Raw genomic sequence first — 21,819 nt, 5'->3', positions numbered from 1 at the left:
TATCCCTCTTTTGCCAGGAGTGACATGGCCTAACGAGTCAATTATTGCACTTTTTTTTATCATTTTCTATCACTGACATAGTGACGGTAATGATATGATCTGGAATGTGGTCAGGATATCCAATAAAAGCGGCGTTGTGTTATGCGTGCTTATTTTTGTATTGTGCGATCCCGATCTGAATTTACAGTACGCTGTACGATGAATTGTCATGACCCGTCAGGCGCCGATCGGACCGTCCGGCAGGGACCACCTAAATGCGGTATTTTGGCAGACATGCAGGAGGGATCGGGCCGGCATCGGTGGTGTATGGTATGGTCATTGTATGGTCAGTAAACGGTATGTTACAGCTACCGGAGTGAATGTCTGGGACTCCGATGAAACAGATCCAGTCATTGTCAGGCCACTCTCTGAATAAGGGAAATTGAGGGAAATGACGGGATGAGGTCATTTTGTCACAGGATTTTCTCAGAGGAATTCCTCAAATGGCGTGATTTGACCTTGTGGGCGAAAATTGGCATTTCTAGCATTCGTGATTAGGGTCAGGCTATGACCACAATTGACATGATTTCTGACTAGCTCTCGCCAATATTAAGCAATAGCCTGCGCCCATGTACCTGCTCTTGGGTATTCGTGCTTCTAGACTGCAAGCTCACTGGTGGAACCACACTATTTCCTGGTGGAACCCGATGGTCTAAATTTTCTTTTCGGGAACGACGGGTGATCGTACAGAGTACAGGTCTGCCTATATGGGTACCTTATTTGGCATCTCTGTTATAGTGACTCACACCACCCCTTTTGTGTATATATTCACTCCCTTCCGTCCTTTTCTTCCTTTTCTACTTTTTCTTTTTTTCCTCAATTCATCACATCCTCTCGGGGGTGTTGATCACTCCTCTCAATGCCTAATCTTCTCTCTTGGTGATTCTTGCGATTCCCAATGCTTTTGTTTGATTTCATGATTTACGACAAAAAAAGAAAATTTTACACCTGTTTAATCCTCCAATCGATAGAATGGGCCAAAGACACAACAGGCGCCGTTCTCGATTAAGACCAAACCGCAATCGCAACATCGATACCATCGATTCTCCGATCGACAGTGATCCCTTCTCGCAATCTCCCGCCCCGACCTGGCATTATGGATCTGTGAATTGGACGCGCGATCACCCACTGCGGCTTGAAACGGAGCAGTGCCGACTCTTTGGTGGTGAACCCGAGGGCGATGTTGGTATTTGTTATCGCATGTTGGAATACTTTGGCGGTCTCGACTACATCAATTCGTAAGTATGCTCTACTTTTATCCCTTCAATCGAACGAATTCTTAACATCTCCTAAGTTCACAGTCGAGACTCCCCGGATGATTGAACGAAAAAGTTAAAAGTTATGCGCTTTTGTCTTCACGATGTCCTGATTTCGTCCTTCGATTTATGAAACGAAAAAAAGAAAATCAGCACCGAATACAACAGAACAGAAAACAACCATACCACCTCTCGATACAATTCAACGGAGAGGACCACACTACATCCCGCCGATCGTGACATCCACCGGATTCAATGGAACAACCAAGTTGCGGCTTGTAGCAATGAAGATATCCACGGATATTGGATTGGCCCAGAAAAACTTGGCCATATGACTTCTGGCCCAGAGGTTCCGCGTCTGCGCTACAGAGCGACAGTGTCATCGGCTGCTATTTACTTTGATGGGTTGAATTCGTGTCCAACCGTACATATGGTTGTCGACGCTTGAGTTTCCTGCAAAGTAGATCGGTAGCTGATGATCTCTGCGCCTCTGCTGTCAGCAGCGTGAGGATCTCTGCTCATGTCACGCTTAGGGTATTAGTCAATGGATATCCCTCGAGACATTTGTTGACTCATTCAGAAATGAGTCTTCGGTTTGGGATTGTGGATGTGGAAGCAAGGCGGGACTTCATTAGCGATAGTTATTCCTGTCACCGAAACCAATTCTTGTACTGTTCCAATTCAGGCCTACAATTAGCCTGGCCATGATGGAAATGATTGTATAGTAGCAATTCAGCCACAATGAACCATCATGAAAATTCTTCACATCGTTTCTATCTATAATAAGTACCCCTGGTAGCGCGTAGTTTATTATTGTCTGGTCTGCCTTAAAAAACAGCCTTACTTAGCCTCAGACACTAGTTGTAACAGGCAGGCGGTGAGCTCAATAAAGGACACGGTCGATCACAAGTGGACGAACCTCCGATGCGATAATAATCCAAGATGCTGGACAATTTTCTCTTTCCCTCTGTATTTCTGTCCGTTTGAAGGAGGACATGATTGTGATTTTGACCACCTAAAGGTTTTCTCTACTCTGTCGAAAACAGTGGTTTAGTGTTGCTTATACTTCCACGCTACGGACGGGGCGACCGTCTGCTTGATTTCGCCTCACCATGTCGACAGACTACACCTATGACGAGCAGGTGAGTGGCATCTTGTATGGTTCTTATGTATAGACTGGCTAACTCTCGTCATGACAGGGTCAATTCTTCCCATTCTTCATCCTGACTCTTACTGGCCTCGTTACTCTCCCTCTCACATATAACCTCCTCAAACCCACCAAGAGTACGTGTCTTTTGAATTTCAATACCGATAACCCAATTAACTGTTATACTGTCTAGACCTCGAAAACACCGCACCACGGATAAATTCCGATTTCACGCCCGAACATGTCGACCTCATCGAAGCCCAGAAGCGCAAACGCCTGCGCAAGGAATATCGAGTGAAGCGTATCATCACCGTGATCATTGGGTATGCGGTGATGGCGTGGATGATTTACTTGATCACTGTTACTGCCAGATCGACCCCTAAGATCTGGGATCCATATGATATTTTGGGTATTTCAAGGGTGCGTGGCTTCGTCCCTCCATTCGAATTTGTGGATCTATTGCGCGGGAATATGCTGACCGTTTGTTTTGTTGATAGAGCGCCAACGAAAAAGCGATTTCGAGACACTACAAGCGCCTTTCTCTCATCTACCACCCTGACAAGATCCGACCTGACCCCTCAAAGAACGAGACCATCGAGACACTCAACGATCGATTTGTTGAGTTGACCAAGGCTTACAAAGCGCTGACCGATGAGGAGATCCGTAACAACTACGTCCAGTACGGTCACCCGGACGGCAAGCAGAGCTTCAGCATCGGTATTGCTCTTCCGAAACTCATTGTCACCGAGGGATTCGGAAAGTATGTTCTGTTGGTCTACGGAGGTCTTCTCGGGGTGCTTCTGCCTTATATCGTCGGAAAATGGTGGTATGGTTCTCAGCGGTACACAAAGGAGCGTGTTCTCGTCGCGAGTGCGGGCAACATGTTCCGGGAATACAAAGATGATATCACCGATGGTGGCATTGTTAACGCGTTGTCTTCGGGAGCAGAGTTCACTGAGACGCTCAAGGGATCTCGGGCAGATGCTGGTCTTGGGAAGCTTGAGAAATTGGTTTTGGCTGAGGGTTCTACGTTCCTCTCCTCTGAGGACCGGGAAGCTATTAAGCAGATGGAAGAGTCTAGTCGGAGAAAGGCGCTCGCTTTGTTATGGGCGTACTTAGGCCGTGTCGATTTGGAAGATGCCTCTCTTAACGGTGGTAAGTTCGAAAATCGCCATTGCAATTTTTTGATTCTAATTCTCCATAGAAAAATACGAAGTCGCCCCGATTGCTCTGTCTCTGAACGAAGCATTCAAGGCCATCGCACTCGCTTTCGGCAACCTTCGTCCTATGTTGAACGCTTTCCGTATCTCGCAACATCTGATCCAGGCCATTGCTCCGGGCGCATCGCCGCTTTTGCAACTCCCTCACTTTACCGACAAGGTTGTGAATTCTGTTGAAGGAAGTGACGCCAAAGACCATCTCACTGTTCAGAAGTTCATGGATATCAACGAGGAGAAGCGGCACAGTCTCACAGTCGGTGCTGGTCTTTTGTCACAACAGCAATATGAAACCGCGATTAAGGTTGCCAAGCAACTTCCTGTTCTTGAAGTCTCTAGGGCCTTCTTCAAGGTCATGGGCGAGAAAGTTATCACTCCCAGCAGTTTGGTGCAGTTGGTTGTTAAGGGACGATTTGTCCCCCCTGGCCACGAGAACATTCCCGAAGTCAAACCCGAAGACCTCGAGGACGTTGATCCGGATGAGGATGACCTCGACGCTCTTATGGGCCGGAAACCCGCCAAGAACAAGGCCAACGGAGGAAAGACCGACAAGCTCGAGCCCGTCCAACCCCCCCTGGCTCACGCACCGTATTTCGCCCGCGACCACTCGCCTCGGTGGCACATCTTCCTGGCCGATTCCAAGCAAGGCAAGATGGCCGTGCCTCCTTTCACCTTTACGACTTTTGATAAGCCGATCGTTGATGAGGCCGGCAACCCGACTTTCGACATGCAGACTCTGAAGATGCAGTTCCAGGCACCCCCTGGGGTTGGAGCGTTCACTTTTGTGATGCACATGAACTGTGACAGCTATATTGGCCTTGACATGAAGCAGGAGATTACACTGCACGTTGAGGACCCGGCTAAGGCCGCTGCTCTTGGGGAGGAGGATGACATTAGTGAACCGGATGAGGGTAAGTACCTGGCCTTTACACAATAAGATGAATGAAAGCTAACTAGTTTATTAGATTCGATTGCCGGACAAATGCAGGCTTTGAAGACTGGCCAACCGCCGAAGAAGAAGGCGAAGAAGCCTTCTGACTCTAGCGACGAGGATGAGAGTGATACCGACGGGGATGCGGGTGATACCAGTGATACCAACACCGAGACTGATGTGGATGATTGATTGCCATAGGAGGGATACTTTATTCAATTTTCACCAATTTTGTTGTATGATGTTTTTTCTACCTCGTGCATGTAGAGGGGTAAAGGTTTATATATACCCCAGGGTATGGATATGCGTGATTCAATCTTCTTTTTTTTTTTTTTTCTCTTTTCTTTCTCTGTATTTGGGACCGGGTTATACTGTATGCTAGCTACTTTAACTATGCATTTAGGGAGTTTGAATTGCTTCACTTCTATAGCTCGGCTCCTACCGCCGGCCTACAGCCCTGTCACTGGCGCTCAGACTCCGACTCTGCAGGTGCGAGCACTATTGAGCATGAAAATCTTTGCTCGTGCCCTGTCAGAGTGGGATGACTGCTGCCGACTAGTCTAGACATGGAAAGCATCTTCACTGTGACGAGGACCGTGTGTGATTCTGCATTCCCCCGCCGGCATAACTGGAAGTGATATAATGCTTAGCAGCAGACTTTTTTTAATCCACGGCGAACTTTGTCGGCAATCTGTTGTGAGGGGTATAAAACATGGCTTTCTCTACAATTGATTCAATTCCAACCAACTATGGATGATTGACAATGTCCAAATCCGCCGAAGATACTACATCCCCGGCCATCGCCGAAACAGATACCTCCAAGGATACTACAGCCGAACGAACCCCAACCATAACAACAACCCCTGTCAATCAAAAGGACGCCGATGATACAACCACCTTCTACAACACCCACAAACCCCTCACAAACCCCCTCTCACCCGCACAGGAATCCGACCTCATCCGGAAAAACCTGCTCTACCTCCTCGGCCAAACATGGTGGATATCGTTTCTCATCCACCTCGACCGCGCGACGCTCTCGTCTGCGAGTACGATGGGCATTTTCAAGGATGTTAAAATGACAAAGAACGAGTATAATCAGCTGTTTATTGTGTTTTATGTCGGGTATTTGGTGGCGTTGTGGCCTGGGGCATGGGTGTCGCAGAGGGTCGGGCATAAGAGGTTTATTACAGGGTCGTTGTTTTGCTGGGCAGTATTGGTTGGAGTTCATCCGGCAGTTAGGACGGGGAGGGAGATGATGGCTGTGCGGTTTTTGCTGGGATTGGTGCGCATTTCCCCAGTTCATTTTTTGGGTCTGAGATATGATACTGAGATATGATAGACGGAATCGCAGATCGTGCCGTCGACGGCAATTCTGCATCAAGCGTTTTTCCCTCCGAAGAAATCGCCCTGGGTTCAGTTGCTATGGTGGACGGCTGGATCTCTTGCTAATGTCATGTTGACTATGGTCGCTTACAAGCTCATTAAAGATGACAATGCGGGAACATTGATTGGGGGTATTGCATCGTGGAAATGGCTGCATATCACCTGCGCGATTGTGACATTCGCCATATTCCTTCCATTGGTGTTTTTCCTGCCGAATACGCCCGTTGAAGCGAAGTGGTTGTCGACAGAGGAGAAGGTGCATACTATTGAGATGATTCGAAGAACAAGAGCTGGAATTGTGAACTCGACATGGAAATGGAAACACGTCAAGGAATGCTTTCTGGATGTTAAAAGTTGGCTATTCATGTTCGGAACCCCTTACACCTACCCAGACACACTGCTCACAGGGAATGATGACAGCTTCCACATGTTCTTCAACGAACTTCCCAACAACACCTCCGCCCAAACACCCCTGATCCTCGTCGGTTTCGGCTTCACTCCCGCCCAGAGCGCCCTCTTCAACATCGCAAAACCACTATGGGGCATGGTTCTAATCCTAATCTCCGCAACCCTCCTCTACGCCACAAACCTAGGCACAGGATACACCTGCGCCCTATCCTACGTCCCATGCTTAATCGGGGGTATTATCGAGCTTAGCTCCCCTTGGTCGAATAAAGTAGCACTGGTGGTGGGGACGCAGATCTCATCGTTTAAACCGTCGTATTTGCTGGGTTTGAATTGGGCGGGGACGACGACGACGGGGCATACGAAGAAAGTCACTCTTATGTCGTCGTGCATTGTTGCGGCGGCAGTTGCGAATATGATTTCACCCGAGTATATCCAAACCTAGTTGATAATAACATAACCAAACTATGTCTCTAACCAGGTGCATGGCAGGTTCTGGCAATCAAAATACAGCCCCCGCTACGTCCTCCCATGGTCCTTCATGACAGCCTTCTGGTTCATATCGCCCATGATGTGTCTAATAATCCGGCTCTATCTGAACCATCAAAATAAACTTCGAGAAAAGACCCTTGGACTAGGGGAACAGGAACAGGATGGTGGGCAGGAGCAGGGGAGTGAGAGTGAGGAGGACGCTAGGGGAGGGTTTTTGGGGGATATGACGGATCGGGAGAATTTGAGGTTTGTTTATCCGCTTTAGGTTTGTTTGACATGGGAAGAAAATGGGGAGGTCTTTTTGTCCGAGAGAGTGGGTGGGGCGTTGGGTTGGTTGTGTAACGTGTTTGTTTTATGGATAATGAGGGAGCAGTAGTCTGGTTTGGATGACTGAATTGGGAGCAATGATGTATAATGAGAAGCAAATAGACATCAAAATATAAACTATCTTATATAGACTAAGGAATCCACATAATCTGCACAAGATCAGTTGCATATCTAGAAAGTACATAATATATAAATACATGCCAAGAAAATGATCTTTAGGGCATAAAACAAAACCGCAGATATTGGACAACGTCCAAGTTTTCTTTCATTTTCTCATATCTCATATCCTAACCAGGGGTATGGTGGTGTGATATCTAACGAATGAACATAATGCAGACAGAACTCCCGAAAACATAAAGGATAAACTCCTGAAATCAATATCAGAAAAGCAAAGGGTATCAAACCCGGCCATGCCATGCAAATGATTGATGTGCGATGGTGGTATCTCAACGAAATTGAATCAAGATCAAGAATCGAAAAGGTAAAAAAAAAAAAAAAAGTCAGGCGAAACAAATCGTTATGCGTAACTCGTAAGTCATGTCTATGACATAACATGAAAAAAGAAACAAAAAACAAAATAAACAAGATAGATAAAGACATATACAACTATCTATCTAACGAAAAAGTCCAGCCCGTCGCAACAGCAGCATACATCGGCTGCTGCTGTTGCTGCTGCTCTTGCAAAGTAGAAAGATGCTGCTGATACGCATTCAAAATATCAAGGGGCAGACCAGCTGCCGCCGTCTGAGCGTGAGGCTGAGACTGAGTATGAGGATTCGTGTCTATTCCCGTGGGCAGCATCATTGGGGGATGAATGCGGGTGTTTGGGTCTCCCGCGTAGTACGTATACGGAGACGCGAGCGGGGTGTCGTGGTGACTGGCCGCCGCAGAGGGAAGGGTGGCGCTCGTGCAGGTGCTGGTGCATGAAGGGATGTCATTTTCCAAGCTGACGGTTGTGTCGAGGGAGAGCCGGGGCATTATCAGGCCTTGCTGGTGTTGTTGGGGAGTATGGTAACTTGCACCCGAGTAGCCGGAGTATTGGTAGTTCTGTTGCCGCTGCTGCTGCTGCTGTGGTTCCGCCTGGGTTGGAAGCATGTCAACCTCCCACTTGAATGGCTTGTGCAGAGACTCGACAGGGCTGCAGATGCTGGAGGTCGGCTGGGAGGGCGTAGCAGGCTCCGGAGACGGATCGGTCGTTGCACTGTCGGTCGAGTTGCTCGAGAGGTACCGTAGATACTGCAGGTCTTCGAGCTCTTCATTCGAGTCTTCAGGGATCTCTTCGGCTTGCCTGATGATGCCCATTCGATCGAGAATGTCGTGGGTTAGGGGGTGGCCGTCGGTGGTCATTTGTAGGGGGTCGCCGGGGAAGCAGTGATTGTCAGCGCAGATTCTGTAGAGGCCTTGGAGGCCTTTGACGGCCATGGATAAGTTGGATTCGAGAAGTTCAACGTAGCTATTGCTAAATAATTAATGTCTTTCTGATTTCATAGTTTCTTGGGGAGACTTACCCCTTGGAGTACACCCTCGTCTGAGTAGCCTTTCTCTCCCGGAACAGACACGGATGATTATACGCGGCGCAGCGGTTGCAGGGTTGCTTTCCATCACACTTGAGCCAGTCAGTTTCTGCCAGAGGGAGAGCAAAGAGAAGACAAAGTACTAACCTTGGTCTTCTTGATCCTGCACCGGTCACAAGCCTTCAGGACATGCTTGCGCTTGACCCGGAACACGCGCTGTGGTTTTTCCTCCATTTCTTGTTGGCATTCAAGCTCAGAGAGTTGCGCTACCGCAGTGAGATTATATAGATTCACTGGTAGACCGGGGATATTCGTCTTGGGACGGAGCTTTGGTTGTCGGGGCATCGGTACTTCTGTTATAGCCGCTGCCGCGGAGGAGTAACAACTGAGAAAAGGTAATAAAGAAGAACTTTCAAGATACGGGACTGACTCAGTTTGCGCAAGTGAATTGACAGCAAGTCACCAAAAAATTTGAAGAAAACAGAGGCTGAAGTACTTTGACGAGCAGGTGGGGGAGGGGCTTTTATAAAAGTACAACAAGGCGGCTCGGACTGATATCACACTCTTTTCGTGCCAAATACCGAGAAAAAAAAAAAAAAAGAAAGCTGCAAGCCCCGCATAAGCAGATCCTTATAGCCGTGTCTATCTGTCTGTCTAATTGTCATATATTGCGGGATAGATACTCGCCAGCGAGTGACGTGGAAAAGCTCTGGCGGCTGTGACAGGTACATAGATACATGGGCATATTTACTACTACACCGCAGTTACAGGGGAAAAAAAAATTTGCCCCGCAAACAAAAATGCAAATACTGTACATGGTTGCTGCCCCACGATCCTCTGCTTCGCTCTAGGGCTGCTGACACGAATTGAAGCAGAGGAGGATTTGCCGTCAAACGGTCCGAACCGATAGCAAATGGGCGGGACAAAGACAGACAAGACAGGACGACAAATGACAAAAAGACCCCGGTCGTTTGGGCAGCGAGGGACAGGGTGACATACATTTTTTTTAATTATCGTCACGCCGAGGTTTGCGCTGCGCTGTGCAATGGCAGGTGTCAGCATGGCATGGCTTTTAGTCCAGTGATCATGTTGACAGGGATTTGACGCTGGAAATAACTCTGTAGAGGCTCTTTTGGTGAGCATGGCAAAATAATAATACTCATAATAATTCAAATATACTGGACGGCGATGGGTGTACAGGTACATGGTACACAGGCAGTCCCTTGATCGCTCGAAGTATAGACTATTGAGTACGTGCTATCACTTTCTGCCCGGATAGAACTTGTCCGATATTCAGCTGTGTGCTTCTCATGGGAGAGCACTGCAGAAGGATTGATGTAACGAGTAAAGCATGGGATATGTGGCTGATATGGATATATGGCATATGTACATTATTGCAGGTGAGGGGTCACCATCACCCATTTTTCCAACCCGTTTGTCTTCATGCAACTAACAAAGAAAGAGTCACATGAATCGTGAGTGCTGCAGTACTCCCTTTGCCCGTCTCACCTGGTTGTATCATAGGTACAAGGACCGGGTATCTCATTAACCAGTCGCCGAGGAATTACAGTTCGCCATGACTTTGTAAGTTGTACAGTTTGGTTAGTGACTGGCTGGCAGGTGATTGGACATTCTGTATCAGACTTGACATCACAATTTGTACATACCATGCCGGTAGAAAACAAGCTAAAACACTAGGGTTAGGCAATCAAATATCAACAATATTAATACGACCCCGCTTTGCGGAGTATTTCTAAGCCCGGGATATCTCGAACCAGCGGGAAATCCTTTTGTTTAGATGTCTCTTGTGAATAAGCAGAAGAGGAAAAAAAAAAAAGGAATAATCATCCAGCGCCTGGAGAACATCCCAGCCTTATCCCGGTCAATGCACTGCCACAGTAAAGGATGGCCATGCGTGAAAGGACGCAGTGATTCGGTGGTGTTGAAGATCGCCATTTCTTTTTCACCAGGGACCGGAGGCTGACAAGCAATCATTTTGCTCTGACAGGCCTGCGACGAAAAAGCAACAAACATCTTGCTTCGGTGTTACTGGCGGCGGTTAAACGGGCTATTCGAAAATTCATTCTAGTGTTGTTCGTGACTCAAGAATATTCGATTGCCCGGTCAATAATCAGAAGACCCGATTCATATATAGTAGAGTATGATTCTGACTATGCATGACGTAAATCTGTATATCTCTCAAGCGATAATAGAGCGAGCTTCTAAACATAGGATATACACAATACGCACTCGCTCGAAAAGGATCGGTCTTTCCGATTCTGCACCAAGTAGAAAACATGCTGTAGAAAGAAATACCCAGCGGATACGAGTCCGATGGATGAAATCACGAGTGTAACAAATGCCTCAAATCCGGAGTGATATCCGATGATGTAGAGGCGATTTGGCTCAATATAATCAGAACCAACCAATTTACCTTTGGGGGCGATGGCGATGGCAAGCAACCATTTTATTGGGTAGTCAGCTGACCAGTACTGACAATATGAACCCTAACTTGACAGCCAGTGCATCGCTATGACTGCACATATGCCAGTTCCTGAATATTCTTGAAGAGATACAATTGCTCCCACAACAACAACAACAAAGAAACAACACACACTAGACAATTCCAAGCTGATACATACAAAGGGGATCTCGTTCTGTCACTTCCGCATGCGGATTCCCCACAAATCTTGATGTTGGACCGGCCGTCAACAGCCATGGTTCTACCACGCCTTCGAGGCATGGCAAAAAAGCAAGTTTGAATGTAACCCCAGCATAGTGTTTGTTGATACTATAGCATTATGACCTTTTCCCTTTATGTATACAGTTCAGTCAGACACTTCTCCAGACTGCTATTCAATTGCTTGTCTATGATAATATGGTTTGCGTATGCGCTCGGGTATTATTTTGAACTTCTGGTACATGGTGTCATCCCATAACACTATTCTATGGAAGACATAACCTCTGAAATCATTCTGACATGACCGATTTTAGTAAATGATATAAAAGGCAAGTATGTTCTTGCCCCAGACACAAATAGACATATTGACACAACACATACAACTACCAAAATGGCAACATTCCAGTCACACGTCCACCACAACTTCGAACCTCCTACCTCAGACCTCCTCTTCGGCGGACGCCGAGTATCAGATATCCTTCGAGATGGAGACACTTCAATTACCCGCCGCAACTCCCGCAAGTCCAGCACGGATAACTCCGCCTTAACTGAGTTAGTCTACTCACTTGCAAACCGCAGCAGCAGTGACATCCTCCCCTCACGGCTCATCGGAGCAGATTACGAGACCATTTTAGAATGGGTCAGTTCTGAGCGAATGAGAAAGTTGCCAGCGGAGGGGAGCAGTTATGATAAGGCGCTGGTGTGGGCAAGGTTATTTGTTGAGCGCTTGCATTCGTTTGATTTGGCTGTTGAGAGCTTCGCGGGGGATAACCACATGGCGGCGCAGTTGGCCTATGTTCATTGCGCGAGTTTACTCGGCGTATGCCTCCTTCCATTAATTTTCGGGCGAGACCGACACTGAAAACATCTAGCTCGGAGAAGAAAACTCCAGCGCTCTGCTCGACCTTTTCGGCTTCTTCTACCGCTGTTCTATGGGCCTAGGTAACTTACTAGATTGCGTTGAATTATTCATCGTCTCTCAGAATATTAGAGACCAGCTGATCTTGGCTTTGGCGGATCTGGTCACCCTCGTTGTCGGGGTGTCTACTCACTTCCTCGACTCGCTGGGACAGTTGACATCTGGATCTGTGTCAATTGACATCTATAGCACCTTTGCGGCACCTATTGAGAGCTTCCGTGCCAGGTGCGACTGTGTTGCTGAGTTGATGTGGAGTCATCAGCTGGCGCAGGAAGGCGTGGATACTAAAGGTAAGTCGTTTCTCCATCTTCTGGCGATAGCTTTCTAACTTATATTTTTCTAGTGGCAAAGCTCGAAACTATCAGGCAATGGCTTGAGCCCGAAGATCCAGTGTTAGCAAATTTTACCGAGAACACCGCACACTTCGCCCAGGAGCGCGAGGAATCGACCTGTCTCTGGTTGATGCCGTACCTCAACCGTTTTTTGAAAGGTGATCAGCACACAATGGCCATCACAGGTCAGCCTGGATCAGGAAAGTCCATCCTGGCAACAGTCATTAATGACCATCTGCAATACCCAATTGGGGGCGTGAACTACAAGCCGATTTTTGTACCAATCAATAGTCGAGTTCCAGCCAACACAACTCCTCGCGCAGTTGCAAAATCTATCCTCTCCCAACTCTTCGCCGGCCGCATTGGCAACGTAGACCTCTATCAAATCCTCTCAGGCGCTTGTTCCCAGTCCCAAAAGACAATCGACAACGAAACATACGACAATACCCTCTGGACTGCCCTCGGAAATGCCCTCCAAGCTAGCCTTCAAGGCGCTAAGGAACTCGTCCTCGTCGTCGATGGCGTCGACGAAGCAAGCTGTGGCCAGTCCGCACTGCTAACTCGACTCCGGGATGCAGCTGCTAACACATCTAAGCTTAAACTAATCGTGCTAGCTTCTGAGAAGGAGTCGGCAGCTACAGTTTCCAAGGCACAGACTGCAGTGCACATCACTCCGGAATTAATCTTCGACGACGTGGCTGCTGTTGTCCAGAGAGCCTTTCAGGACTTTCCGGCATTTGACCAGATGCCCGAGGAGCAGCGGGAGTTAAACGTTACCCGTATCACAGAGGCTGCTAATGGCTCGTTCCTATGGGGGAAGCTCGCGATGAAGAAGATTCGTGATGAGAATCATCCTAACGCGGAGAGTGTGACTAAGGCCATTGACAGCTTGTTGAAAGCAAACCTCTCCGTCTCAGACCTCGTCTCTCATCGCCTAGGGTCAGACTTACATGAAGACGGGAAGAAGATTCTGTCTTGGCTCGCGACTGCGTCCCGCCCGATGACACTACGGGAGTTATCTGCTCTTCTCTCCGTGCAGTTGGACAAGGGCACCATTGTGGACCAGGACAGTAACCCGCTGACTCTTCTGAAGCCGGTGACGTCGCTGGTGTTCTACCAGGGTAACATGCTCTATCTGCGCCATGGCCAGATCCGTGCAGCTATCACTGATGCATCCACGAAGGGCTCCCTCTTGCCCGCCATCAAGAATAGACACGCGGATTTGGCTCAGCGATTGCTTCTCTACGTCAAGAGGAGCGTAGCCAACGGCAGCGAGCCATCCTTGACATTCTCGGATGAATCATCCACAACGACCCAATTGGAAAAGTGCCCACTCCTGGACTTTGCTCTCCGGTACTGGGTGAATCATGTGAAGACTGCATTTGGCTGCACCACAGACCAGGAAATCAATACTGCAAGCAAAGAACTCCGCCCCGTCATGCCAACAACCCCAGCAGTGCCGCTGCTTGAAACGACCGTGTGGAAGAACAAGCCAACCCCGGCGCTGGTCAGCCTGCGTACACTAGAGACTAGCATCTACGAGCAAGTCCTCACCAGCAACCACGCAGCCACTCTACAGGCAGTCCTCTGCCAGGCTCTTGCTTACCGGCCACTCTGGGACGTGTCACAGATACAGGCAACCCAGGTTTTCTACCACGCCGTGAAGACCTGCCAGAATGTTCTCTCCGTGCAGCATGTCATCACCATGCAAGTCACCAAGGAATTCTTGGATATCACCGCTAGTCGGGTCACGGCTTCTAAGACCGATGTCATGACGAAGCGGACTGAGATGCTCCAGCTGCTGGTGGAATGCTACAAGATCCACTACGGCGCCACGAGCGAGGCGGTTGTTTCGGCATCGACGCAGCTGTCGGAGCATTACAAATCAATTAAGGAAGATCACAAGGCGCAGGAAGTTTTGAATTCAATTCAGGGAACCTCTACAGAGAGCCATACCCGGTCAAAGTCCCTGTCAACCGATGAGTCGTTGCTGGTGCAGCTCAATGGCCGCCGGGAGTCGATCCAGGAGGGCACTGTTCTCGCGCTAAACGAGAAGGAAGAAGATGATCTCCTTTCTTGGTCCTACAGCTTCGACGCCATGATCAAGCGGGCTGAGAAGTTTACTGCCGAGGGCAATACTAGGGCTGCAGAGCGCACATATGTCGAGATCTGGCAGCGAACTAGCAGAGACTTCCGCTTGCAACGATCTTCACAATTGGAGTTACAGAATATCAAGGCGACCCTGCTGTACTCTAAATTCTTGCAATCTCAGAAGAGAGAAAACGAAGCGTCTTCGGTTCTCTCGGGCTTCTGGGAGGAGTACGAGCACACCATGTCCAGCTCCGAAGCGGTAGCCTCGCAGTTGATGGAAGTCGCCAAAGTCATGAAGTCCGTTGGATTATCGTGCACGGCTCTCAATGTGTTCAAGAAGTGCGCCCAGAATATCAGTTCACAGAGTTCTCTACATAAAGAGCTCCAGAATCTTGCCCAGTCTACTTCCAAAGAAGTCATGCAGAGCGCGGGAACATCGACGTCAACAATGACAGAGTCGAGTTTGCAGGAGATGGTCTTTGGCAGTACATCTGCGTCCGCGTCCAAGAAGGATCAATTTTCTTCGACGGCCACAACAACCCTCGTCCAGATGTACATCTCCCAGCACCGCTGGCGCGACGCCACCAAGACCCTGAAGAAGATCCTGCTAGTAATCTGGCCCGTGCTATTCGTCCCCTCCGTCCACGACGTCGTCCTTCCGTCCGAGAACGTCGAGCACTGCGTCGACCTCGCAGAAAACCTCAAAAACTGCTACCGCTACCGCCACCGCTCGGCCAAAGAAGAAGACGTCTGTCTCCGTCTCTACCACGCCGTGCGCCGTTCTCGACCCGCCGGTGACAAGCTGCTCGACCGGGTGACCAAGGATCTCCTCCGCGTGTACGAGCGCACAACGCAGACAGAAAAACTGATCCCCATCCACCAGGATATTCTTAATGACTATAGCAAGCGGTTTGGAGAGGGACATCCGACTGTGCTTCGGGAGTTGCGGGTCCTGGCTGAGATGACGCATTCGCGAGCGGAGTCGGTTGACTATTATTCGCGCATTTTTAAGGCTTTGAATAAAGATTCGAGTACTTGTCATCGGGATGCGTTTGAGCCGCTGATTGCTGTTGTCACGGAGTTGTTCAACCAGGGACGATTCTCTGACGCGCTGCAGCCGCTTACGGTGTTGTTCAATACCCTACCGCACACGAACGTCAACCCTAAGCTTCGGGATCAGACATTCGTGAAGTCGGTCTTTGATAACTACGTGCAGTGCCTGCGGTTGGTCCAGAGAGACGTCCATGTTATTCACGACGTGGCAGCTCAGTATCGGAAGACGTGCACGACTGTTTTTGGAGCAACGGCTTCAATCACGATCCAGGCCACGCAGACGCTGGCCAACATCTGTCGCGAATCTACGAAGTACGAGTCCGAGGCAGTGCAACTCTACGAAGAACTGCTCAAGGCACAGTCGAACGAAGTAGAGATCGATTACGAGGACATCCGGGCAACACTGGATGCAATCTACGAAGACCAGTGTGCTTCTGTCTCCTCATCCACAGAGTCCGTCTCCAAAGAGCAGATGAAGAAGGTAATTTCGGTCCGAAGTCGACGTCTAGCAACTACCCGGTCAACCAATGGCTGGGCACACCAAGATTCGCTCTCGCAGATGGACGAGCTGGTTTCCCTATATGCCAAGCGAGGCGAAACACACACTGCTGTCTCGTTTCTCCAAGAAGCAGCCATCCAGGTGCTGGTGACAGAGACCTCAACCATGAAGCTGACCGCTGCCGCCAAACACATCGGCTCCAGCTTCATAGAAGCAGGTCAAGTCCACCGTGCTAAGGAACTCTCGCAGGAGATCTATCGCCAGATCGTCGCCAAGGATACCGTGAACATCAGCACTGCCAAGTTTGACTTGACTGTCAAGCATCGCCAGACTCTGGCCTTCCTGGCTCAATTCGAGTACAGCATCCGCGAGCGAGAGGAGTCATCACTGACAGTGAACGAGATATACTCCTCGTTGACAGCTGAGTATCTATACTTTGAGCAGTTCAGGGCGGAAATCAGTTCCGCGAAGGCGAGCAGTTTCCAGAGTGTCATCGGGACTGTGTCTCGTCTACATGGATTCCTCCGTTCTAGAGGCCGTTGGTCCCCCGCCGCGAGACTTGTGGACCAAATCACCAACTACTTCGTCTCAACGCAGAACGAGAAGGTCCAAGTGAGCGCCAGCCAGGCAAAGGTCTTCATCAGCACACTCCTGGAATACTTCAGTACACACTCATCGCACGACTTCCTCCGTTCCGTTGCCATCGCCAGCTACAACCGTGTCGAACAGCACCTCTCCTCAAAAGACTACCAATCCGCCTGCGACCTAGCTTTGACCTCATTCAAATTCATCCGCGCCCACGACGGCTTCTCCTCTTCCATGTCAATCATAAAACTAGGCTTCAAGCTCGGCCTCACCGTTTCCGGCCGTGACATCCAACCCCGTCCCGATCCCTCAACTAGAAAGAACATGCTCAACACTTCCGCAATCATCATGACCGATATCCTGAGCTACTGCAAACTCAAGAAGATCGATCTCTCCCAGCTCGACCTCCTCAACCTAAATAACCTAATCGGCCTCCTAGACGAGCAGAAGGACTACAGCACACTGGAATGGGTCCTCACCTCGCTGTGGAACAGTCGCGAGCGGCACGCCCCCTGGCAACAACAATCATCCTACACCCTCGCTCTCGGTCGCATGCTTGTTATCACCCGCTACCTGGTCGGCGATTACATGGCTGCTATCCGGCTGGCCGAGGATATGATGTACAACAGCGCTCGCGTACACGGGCCACGTCATCCAAGCTCCATTGAAATGACCATCCTGCTTTCCCAGATGTACACCAGCGTCGCGCAGGGGTACCAGAACCAAAAGGACCGTCGTGACCTCGCATACAGATACTACCGTAAAGCTGCGGGCTTGCATGAGAACGCCCTCCGGGTCTTCATCGACCCCAGCGCCACCGAAATGGTCGAAGCCGCCTCATCGGGCTCTGAGTCTGAACCGGCCAGTCCCGAAGAAGGGGCCGAAGAGCGGACGGGAAAGTATGTCCGGAAGCATTTGCATCTGCTTAAACTTGCTGTGGAGCGGTTAGGGAACTGGCCCAAGGAATACTCTGAGTATGAGAGATTGAGTTCGGAGCTGTTTAGTGTATTTGGGGGTGATTTGAAGGGGATTGAGGGGGTTGATAAGTGGAATTTGAAGAATTTCGGGTCTGGGAAAGCGGAGGCCAGTGATGATTTGATTTCGGTCAAGTCGTACCCCGGGATGGGGTTGGAGGGACATGCTGTTGCTGTTTGATTTTGGGGGGTTGAGAGATTGGATTTGAGAAAAGTCTTTTGTATTTCTAGTTAGTTCTTTGTCCGACTAAAACTCCCTTCATACATTATCGATTAACTAACCGCCTTAAGCAAACATCTATATACAGTATCCAAACCTAAGCTTTCTCCCCAGCCCTAGCAATTACATCCTCCCAAAACCCATTCTCCCCACCCGGAACCCTCAACCCCTTACCCTCCTTGTCCCCGTCCTTCGCACTAGCAGGAGCCAAGCTCTCAGGAAGAGACTCCAAAAGGCTCTCCCCATCTCTCGCAAACGCAATCAACTCCTCCTCAGCACCCCATTCACCCATCGCCATGATGCCCATTGGCACGCCATCATCAGAGTAACCGCCGGGACAAGAAATAGCAGGACAACCTGTGTAGTTCGCCAACCAAACGTACTCCATGTTCCTGACGGAAGACTTTCCGTCTGACAGGCCATGTGCGAGATCTGACTCCCCGCCGTCAATCCTCCACCCCGGGATCGGGGTGGTGGGCGTGAAGATGAGTAGACCAGGATGTGTCTGGAAGAGATGCGCGAGGTGTGACATGAGGAGACTCCGCAGACGCTGCGCAGCGAGGAAATCCGCAGACAGAATCTGCCATGCCGCAACGGACATGAGGACCTTGTTTGGCGCAGTGAGGTGTTTGATTTGCCGCTTGGGTTCTAAGCCAGAAGCAATTTCGGACATGATAGTGAGGACGTGTGCACGCTGGCCTTCGGGGAGGTAGGGGATGTGGATATCGATGGTTTCGTAACCTTGTTTCTTGTAGTAGGCGAGGGCGTTGTCGAAAGCGGCGCGGACGGGGGGTTCGGCACGGTCGATCCAGTCACGGACGAGGCCGATTTTCTTGGTTTTGTTGGTGTCTATGGGTGTGTTTTGGGGAGGGAAAGCGGAGGAATTTGAGTCTTCGGATGCTGGGGGTGGTGCGGCCATGATACGGTATGAGTGGGCGAGGTCGTCGATGCTTGTTGCCATGGGTCCGTAGACACCGACTGTAGGTGCGAGGCCTAGGGTAGGTGCTGCAGAGACACGGCTATGCGAGGGCTTGAGTCCCCAAAGACCGCAGAAAGAGGAAGGGATTCGGATCGAGCCTCCGCCGTCTGCGCCCAGGGCAATGGGGACCAGTCCTGTCCCGACGGCGTAGGCTGAACCTCCTGAAGAACCACCGCAGTAATAGTCACGGTTGTGAGGGTTGCGCGGGGTGCCGTAGTTGGGGTTGTTGTTGTTTGTATCTGTCTGAATTAGCATCCTGCCCATGCACCTGGCTATATGTGCACTCACCCAATCCTAGCTCATGCATTGTAGTCTTCCCAATAACAATAGCCCCAACTTCCTCCCACTTCCTCACACACCAAGACGTCCCCTCCAGCCCATTTTTAAAGTCCATCTTCGTTCCCAGCGTCCGGTCATACCCTTTCACATGCACCTCATCCTTCACGACAACAGGAACTCCATCCAATGGACCCAGTGGTTTCCCATTCTTATACCGTCCCGCAGAAGCCTCCGCTGCAGCCCGGATTGCATCCACCTTCGACTCAAGGAACGCGACCGAGTGCTTACCGGGCGGCTGCGCATCGCGCCGGATCAGAGACAACAGCGTCTCGACGACATCAACGGGAGACAACTCCGCAGCCTTGTAAAACGCATGATAATCCGCCGACGTATAGTATCCATTCTTGCCTTGCCTTTTCGTTTCTGGCGCAGGAGGGTCCGTCACAGTCTCGGTGTGATCGCGGCGCACCGGGATCACGGTGGGATCGTAGCGGGCGGAGTATTGCTTGAGCTGGGGGATATCGTGGATAACGTCGAAGCCGGCATTCTTCCAGAAATGGCTCTGGATGAACCCGATGTTATGGATCCTAGAAGAATTCCACGTATTAGGTTCGGTTTGCTGGAATGTGTGGTTTAGGGTGTTTGTTTGCTCACAATGTAGCTCCAATTACCAGTGGAATGCCCCGGAAGACGGGGATCGACTGGGTTTCATTTTGGTAAGGCGCTAGAGGGCCTTCGCGAGGCTCTGGATAGTTGACGAATTGGTTGTTTTGGTTGGAAGTCATACTGAAGTTAAATTGGAAGTGTCGAAGTGGTTATGGGAGGATGAGTACTGGTGAAATAACAGTGATAGCCGAGTGGGCCCGATGATCACATGTTTGCAAAGTAGTACAAATAAAGCAATATGCTGTGCGCATTCAATAATATACAACTAGTCTAGAATACACAGGAATATTTCAAATCGTCAACTTGATGTTGGCTTTGTCCAATCCCACCGCAACTCCTGTCAGAATTGCCGCATATCCCGCCAAGACCACCATGGCTTGAACCGTACTGACGTCGAGGGTAGGAATGCTTAGATTTACTGCTCCTGTGAGGAGATTCGCAAGAAGGAAGATCGCGAGGCCATTCTTATTGAACGCCGCCATGATCGGGCTGGTCGCGGATGAAGTGCGCTCCGCTTCGCCCTCCTTAGACGGTGTCCGAGGTACCGGGAAGAACATGGTCTCGATGAGGCAGAAGAGGAAGAGCTGCGCATTATTAAACGCACAAACCCAGAGAACGTATGGCATGTTTGCGAGGCGTCGCGAGACTGGAATATTGGCCCCATAGCCTCCCGCGTAGGTGGAGTTGAGTACGAAAAGGGCCGTCCACGCCAACGCCTGAACTCCCAAGTGGACAAGAACGCTCTTTCTTGCTTGCTGCAGTGTCTTTGCCGTGCCCCGGGACATGATACGGGCGCCAATCGCCCGACCAGCTAGGAAAATGGCCAGATAACCCAAGAAGGAGAAGACACCCTCCCGGTTCTTGGACAGTAGATCTAGCCCACGGTCTGCAACCATAATGTACCATTTCAGGTCAGTTGATTCCAAAGCGACCTGGTACAGAACAGCAATTCCCAGAGCAAGGACCTCATATGACGGGATAAAGGCAGCCAAGGTATCGAAGATCTCCACGAACGGGGCCAGAAGCCCGATGGTAAAGAAGAAGTTCCAGTGCACGCCGTATTCTGTCACATGTTCCGCGTAGTCGAGACCCTTGACACTGTACAACCGTATCAAACCCAGAACCAGCAGTGGAATGGAATGGCGGGTTGACGCTATAAACCTCTGCAACAACGGTATCCTCTTAGCCTGATTGCTCCTGCCCTTGAGAAGCAAGCGAGCAGATACTACTCCTCCGGAGAACACAAACGAGCCCACGCCCAAATCCATCAGCGATGTTCCCCAGTTCTCAGCCTTGGCGAAGCGGCGGGGAAAGACGCGAAAGTCGACCGCCAGTATAGCAACGCAGGTGATGATCATCATGGCGGCGCGGTAGATTGTGAGAAACGGGTGGATTGGTAGGGACTCGAGCTGATTTGTAGCATCGTGTGATTTGCTCGAGGCTTCTCTTTGTGGGGGTTTGGCTTTTTGAGCGTGCGAACGAGGGCTATTGCGGAGCAGGAGGAAGGCAGGAGATGCGATGAGGAGGTTTAAGAGCAGAGGAGCAGAAGAATATAATGTCGTTGCGAATAAGATGGCCGTTACGTTCAGTAGGAAGTCGACGACAAATGCGGCAGCACTGTACGGCGCGAAGAACGACAGGCGGGATTGAAGGACAGACCACAGAAAAAAAGCGACCTAATCGCACATCGTCAGTCAACAGACAACAATCAAAGAAGCAATTGAGATCCACGTACCGGTGCGACCAAAGTGACTGCGTTGATTTCCAGTATACTTCCTCCGGAGAGGTCCGACACGAAGGCCTCTTTCCGGGCTTTGTAGTTTGGGTCCAT

The 21,819-nt window shown here is 49.9% G+C and overlaps 7 protein-coding genes across 7 annotated transcripts; 4 read left to right on the top strand and 3 right to left on the bottom strand.

Annotated features, from left to right (window-relative positions):
- Nucleotides 1-967: 967 nt before the first annotated feature.
- Nucleotides 968-1,427, top strand: EURHEDRAFT_470534 (uncharacterized protein). Its single transcript, XM_040785307.1, has 2 exons — nt 968-1,277; nt 1,334-1,427. The coding sequence occupies exons 1-2, from the start codon at nt 1,012-1,014 to the stop codon at nt 1,356-1,358; spliced, it is 291 nt and encodes a 96-aa protein (XP_040642752.1). The 5' UTR covers nt 968-1,011; the 3' UTR covers nt 1,359-1,427.
- Nucleotides 1,428-2,205: 778 nt separating this feature from the next.
- EURHEDRAFT_125736 (J domain-containing protein) lies at nt 2,206-4,742 on the top strand. Its single transcript, XM_040777725.1, has 5 exons — nt 2,206-2,437; nt 2,495-2,579; nt 2,636-2,862; nt 2,940-3,597; nt 3,647-4,742. Exons 1-5 carry the CDS (start codon nt 2,408-2,410, stop codon nt 4,594-4,596), a joined length of 1,950 nt encoding a protein of 649 aa, XP_040642751.1. The 5' UTR covers nt 2,206-2,407; the 3' UTR covers nt 4,597-4,742.
- A 195-nt stretch (nt 4,743-4,937) lies between these two features.
- EURHEDRAFT_492104 (MFS general substrate transporter) lies at nt 4,938-7,293 on the top strand. The gene is made up of 4 exons (XM_040785646.1): nt 4,938-5,872; nt 5,930-6,339; nt 6,394-6,807; nt 6,871-7,293. Exons 1-4 carry the CDS (start codon nt 5,354-5,356, stop codon nt 7,133-7,135), a joined length of 1,608 nt encoding a protein of 535 aa, XP_040642750.1. The 5' UTR covers nt 4,938-5,353; the 3' UTR covers nt 7,136-7,293.
- Nucleotides 7,294-7,361: 68 nt separating this feature from the next.
- On the bottom strand, nt 7,362-9,249 carry EURHEDRAFT_408314 (Zn(II)2Cys6 transcription factor domain-containing protein). Its single transcript, XM_040780795.1, has 3 exons — nt 8,859-9,249; nt 8,706-8,803; nt 7,362-8,650 (listed from the first exon to the last, which is right to left on the bottom strand). The coding sequence occupies exons 1-3, from the start codon at nt 9,054-9,056 to the stop codon at nt 7,804-7,806; spliced, it is 1,143 nt and encodes a 380-aa protein (XP_040642749.1). The 5' UTR covers nt 9,057-9,249; the 3' UTR covers nt 7,362-7,803.
- Nucleotides 9,250-11,782: 2,533 nt separating this feature from the next.
- On the top strand, nt 11,783-18,025 carry EURHEDRAFT_446733 (ATP-binding protein; the record flags this gene model as incomplete). The annotated part of the gene is made up of 4 exons (XM_040783628.1): nt 11,783-12,211; nt 12,264-12,600; nt 12,654-14,862; nt 14,920-18,025. The coding sequence occupies 4 exons, from the start codon at nt 11,783-11,785 to the stop codon at nt 18,023-18,025; spliced, it is 6,081 nt and encodes a 2,026-aa protein (XP_040642748.1).
- Nucleotides 18,026-18,161: 136 nt separating this feature from the next.
- Nucleotides 18,162-20,107, bottom strand: EURHEDRAFT_446357 (amidase; the record flags this gene model as incomplete). Its single annotated transcript, XM_040783590.1, has 3 exons — nt 18,162-19,282; nt 19,332-19,909; nt 19,977-20,107. The coding sequence occupies 3 exons, from the start codon at nt 20,105-20,107 to the stop codon at nt 18,162-18,164; spliced, it is 1,830 nt and encodes a 609-aa protein (XP_040642747.1).
- A 171-nt stretch (nt 20,108-20,278) lies between these two features.
- On the bottom strand, nt 20,279-21,819 carry gwt1 (putative GPI anchor biosynthesis protein Gwt1; the record flags this gene model as incomplete). The annotated part of the gene is made up of 2 exons (XM_040783602.1): nt 20,279-21,664; nt 21,724-21,819. 2 exons carry the CDS (start codon nt 21,817-21,819, stop codon nt 20,279-20,281), a joined length of 1,482 nt encoding a protein of 493 aa, XP_040642746.1.

The sequence above is a fragment of the Aspergillus ruber genome, assembly GCF_000600275.1.
Source record: "Aspergillus ruber CBS 135680 unplaced genomic scaffold scaffold00002, whole genome shotgun sequence".
Lineage (NCBI taxonomy): Eukaryota > Fungi > Ascomycota > Eurotiomycetes > Eurotiales > Aspergillaceae > Aspergillus > Aspergillus ruber.
This window is presented reverse-complemented; position numbering and strand designations above follow the sequence as displayed.

What these genes read in the sequence shown, in the direction of transcription:
- EURHEDRAFT_470534 (XM_040785307.1), top strand. Translation starts at nt 1,012, where the DNA reads ATGGGCCAAAGACACAACAGGCGCCGTTCTCGATTAAGACCAAACCGC. An exon ending in GGTCTCGACTACATCAATTC is followed by an intron (nt 1,278 to 1,333) that starts GTAAGTATGCTC and finishes ACATCTCCTAAG; the next exon opens with TTCACAGTCGAGACTCCCCG.
- EURHEDRAFT_408314 (XM_040780795.1), bottom strand. Translation starts at nt 9,056, where the DNA reads ATGCCCCGACAACCAAAGCTCCGTCCCAAGACGAATATCCCCGGTCTA. An exon ending in GCAGGATCAAGAAGACCAAG is followed by an intron (nt 8,804 to 8,858) that starts GTTAGTACTTTG and finishes GACTGGCTCAAG; the next exon opens with TGTGATGGAAAGCAACCCTG. An exon ending in ACGAGGGTGTACTCCAAGGG is followed by an intron (nt 8,651 to 8,705) that starts GTAAGTCTCCCC and finishes ATTTAGCAATAG; the next exon opens with CTACGTTGAACTTCTCGAAT.
- EURHEDRAFT_125736 (XM_040777725.1), top strand. Translation starts at nt 2,408, where the DNA reads ATGTCGACAGACTACACCTATGACGAGCAG. An exon ending in CCTCCTCAAACCCACCAAGA is followed by an intron (nt 2,580 to 2,635) that starts GTACGTGTCTTT and finishes TATACTGTCTAG; the next exon opens with ACCTCGAAAACACCGCACCA. An exon ending in AGATGCCTCTCTTAACGGTG is followed by an intron (nt 3,598 to 3,646) that starts GTAAGTTCGAAA and finishes AATTCTCCATAG; the next exon opens with AAAAATACGAAGTCGCCCCG.
- EURHEDRAFT_492104 (XM_040785646.1), top strand. Translation starts at nt 5,354, where the DNA reads ATGTCCAAATCCGCCGAAGATACTACATCCCCGGCCATCGCCGAAACA. An exon ending in TGCGGTTTTTGCTGGGATTG is followed by an intron (nt 5,873 to 5,929) that starts GTGCGCATTTCC and finishes GAGATATGATAG; the next exon opens with ACGGAATCGCAGATCGTGCC. An exon ending in GCGAATATGATTTCACCCGA is followed by an intron (nt 6,808 to 6,870) that starts GTATATCCAAAC and finishes GGTGCATGGCAG; the next exon opens with GTTCTGGCAATCAAAATACA.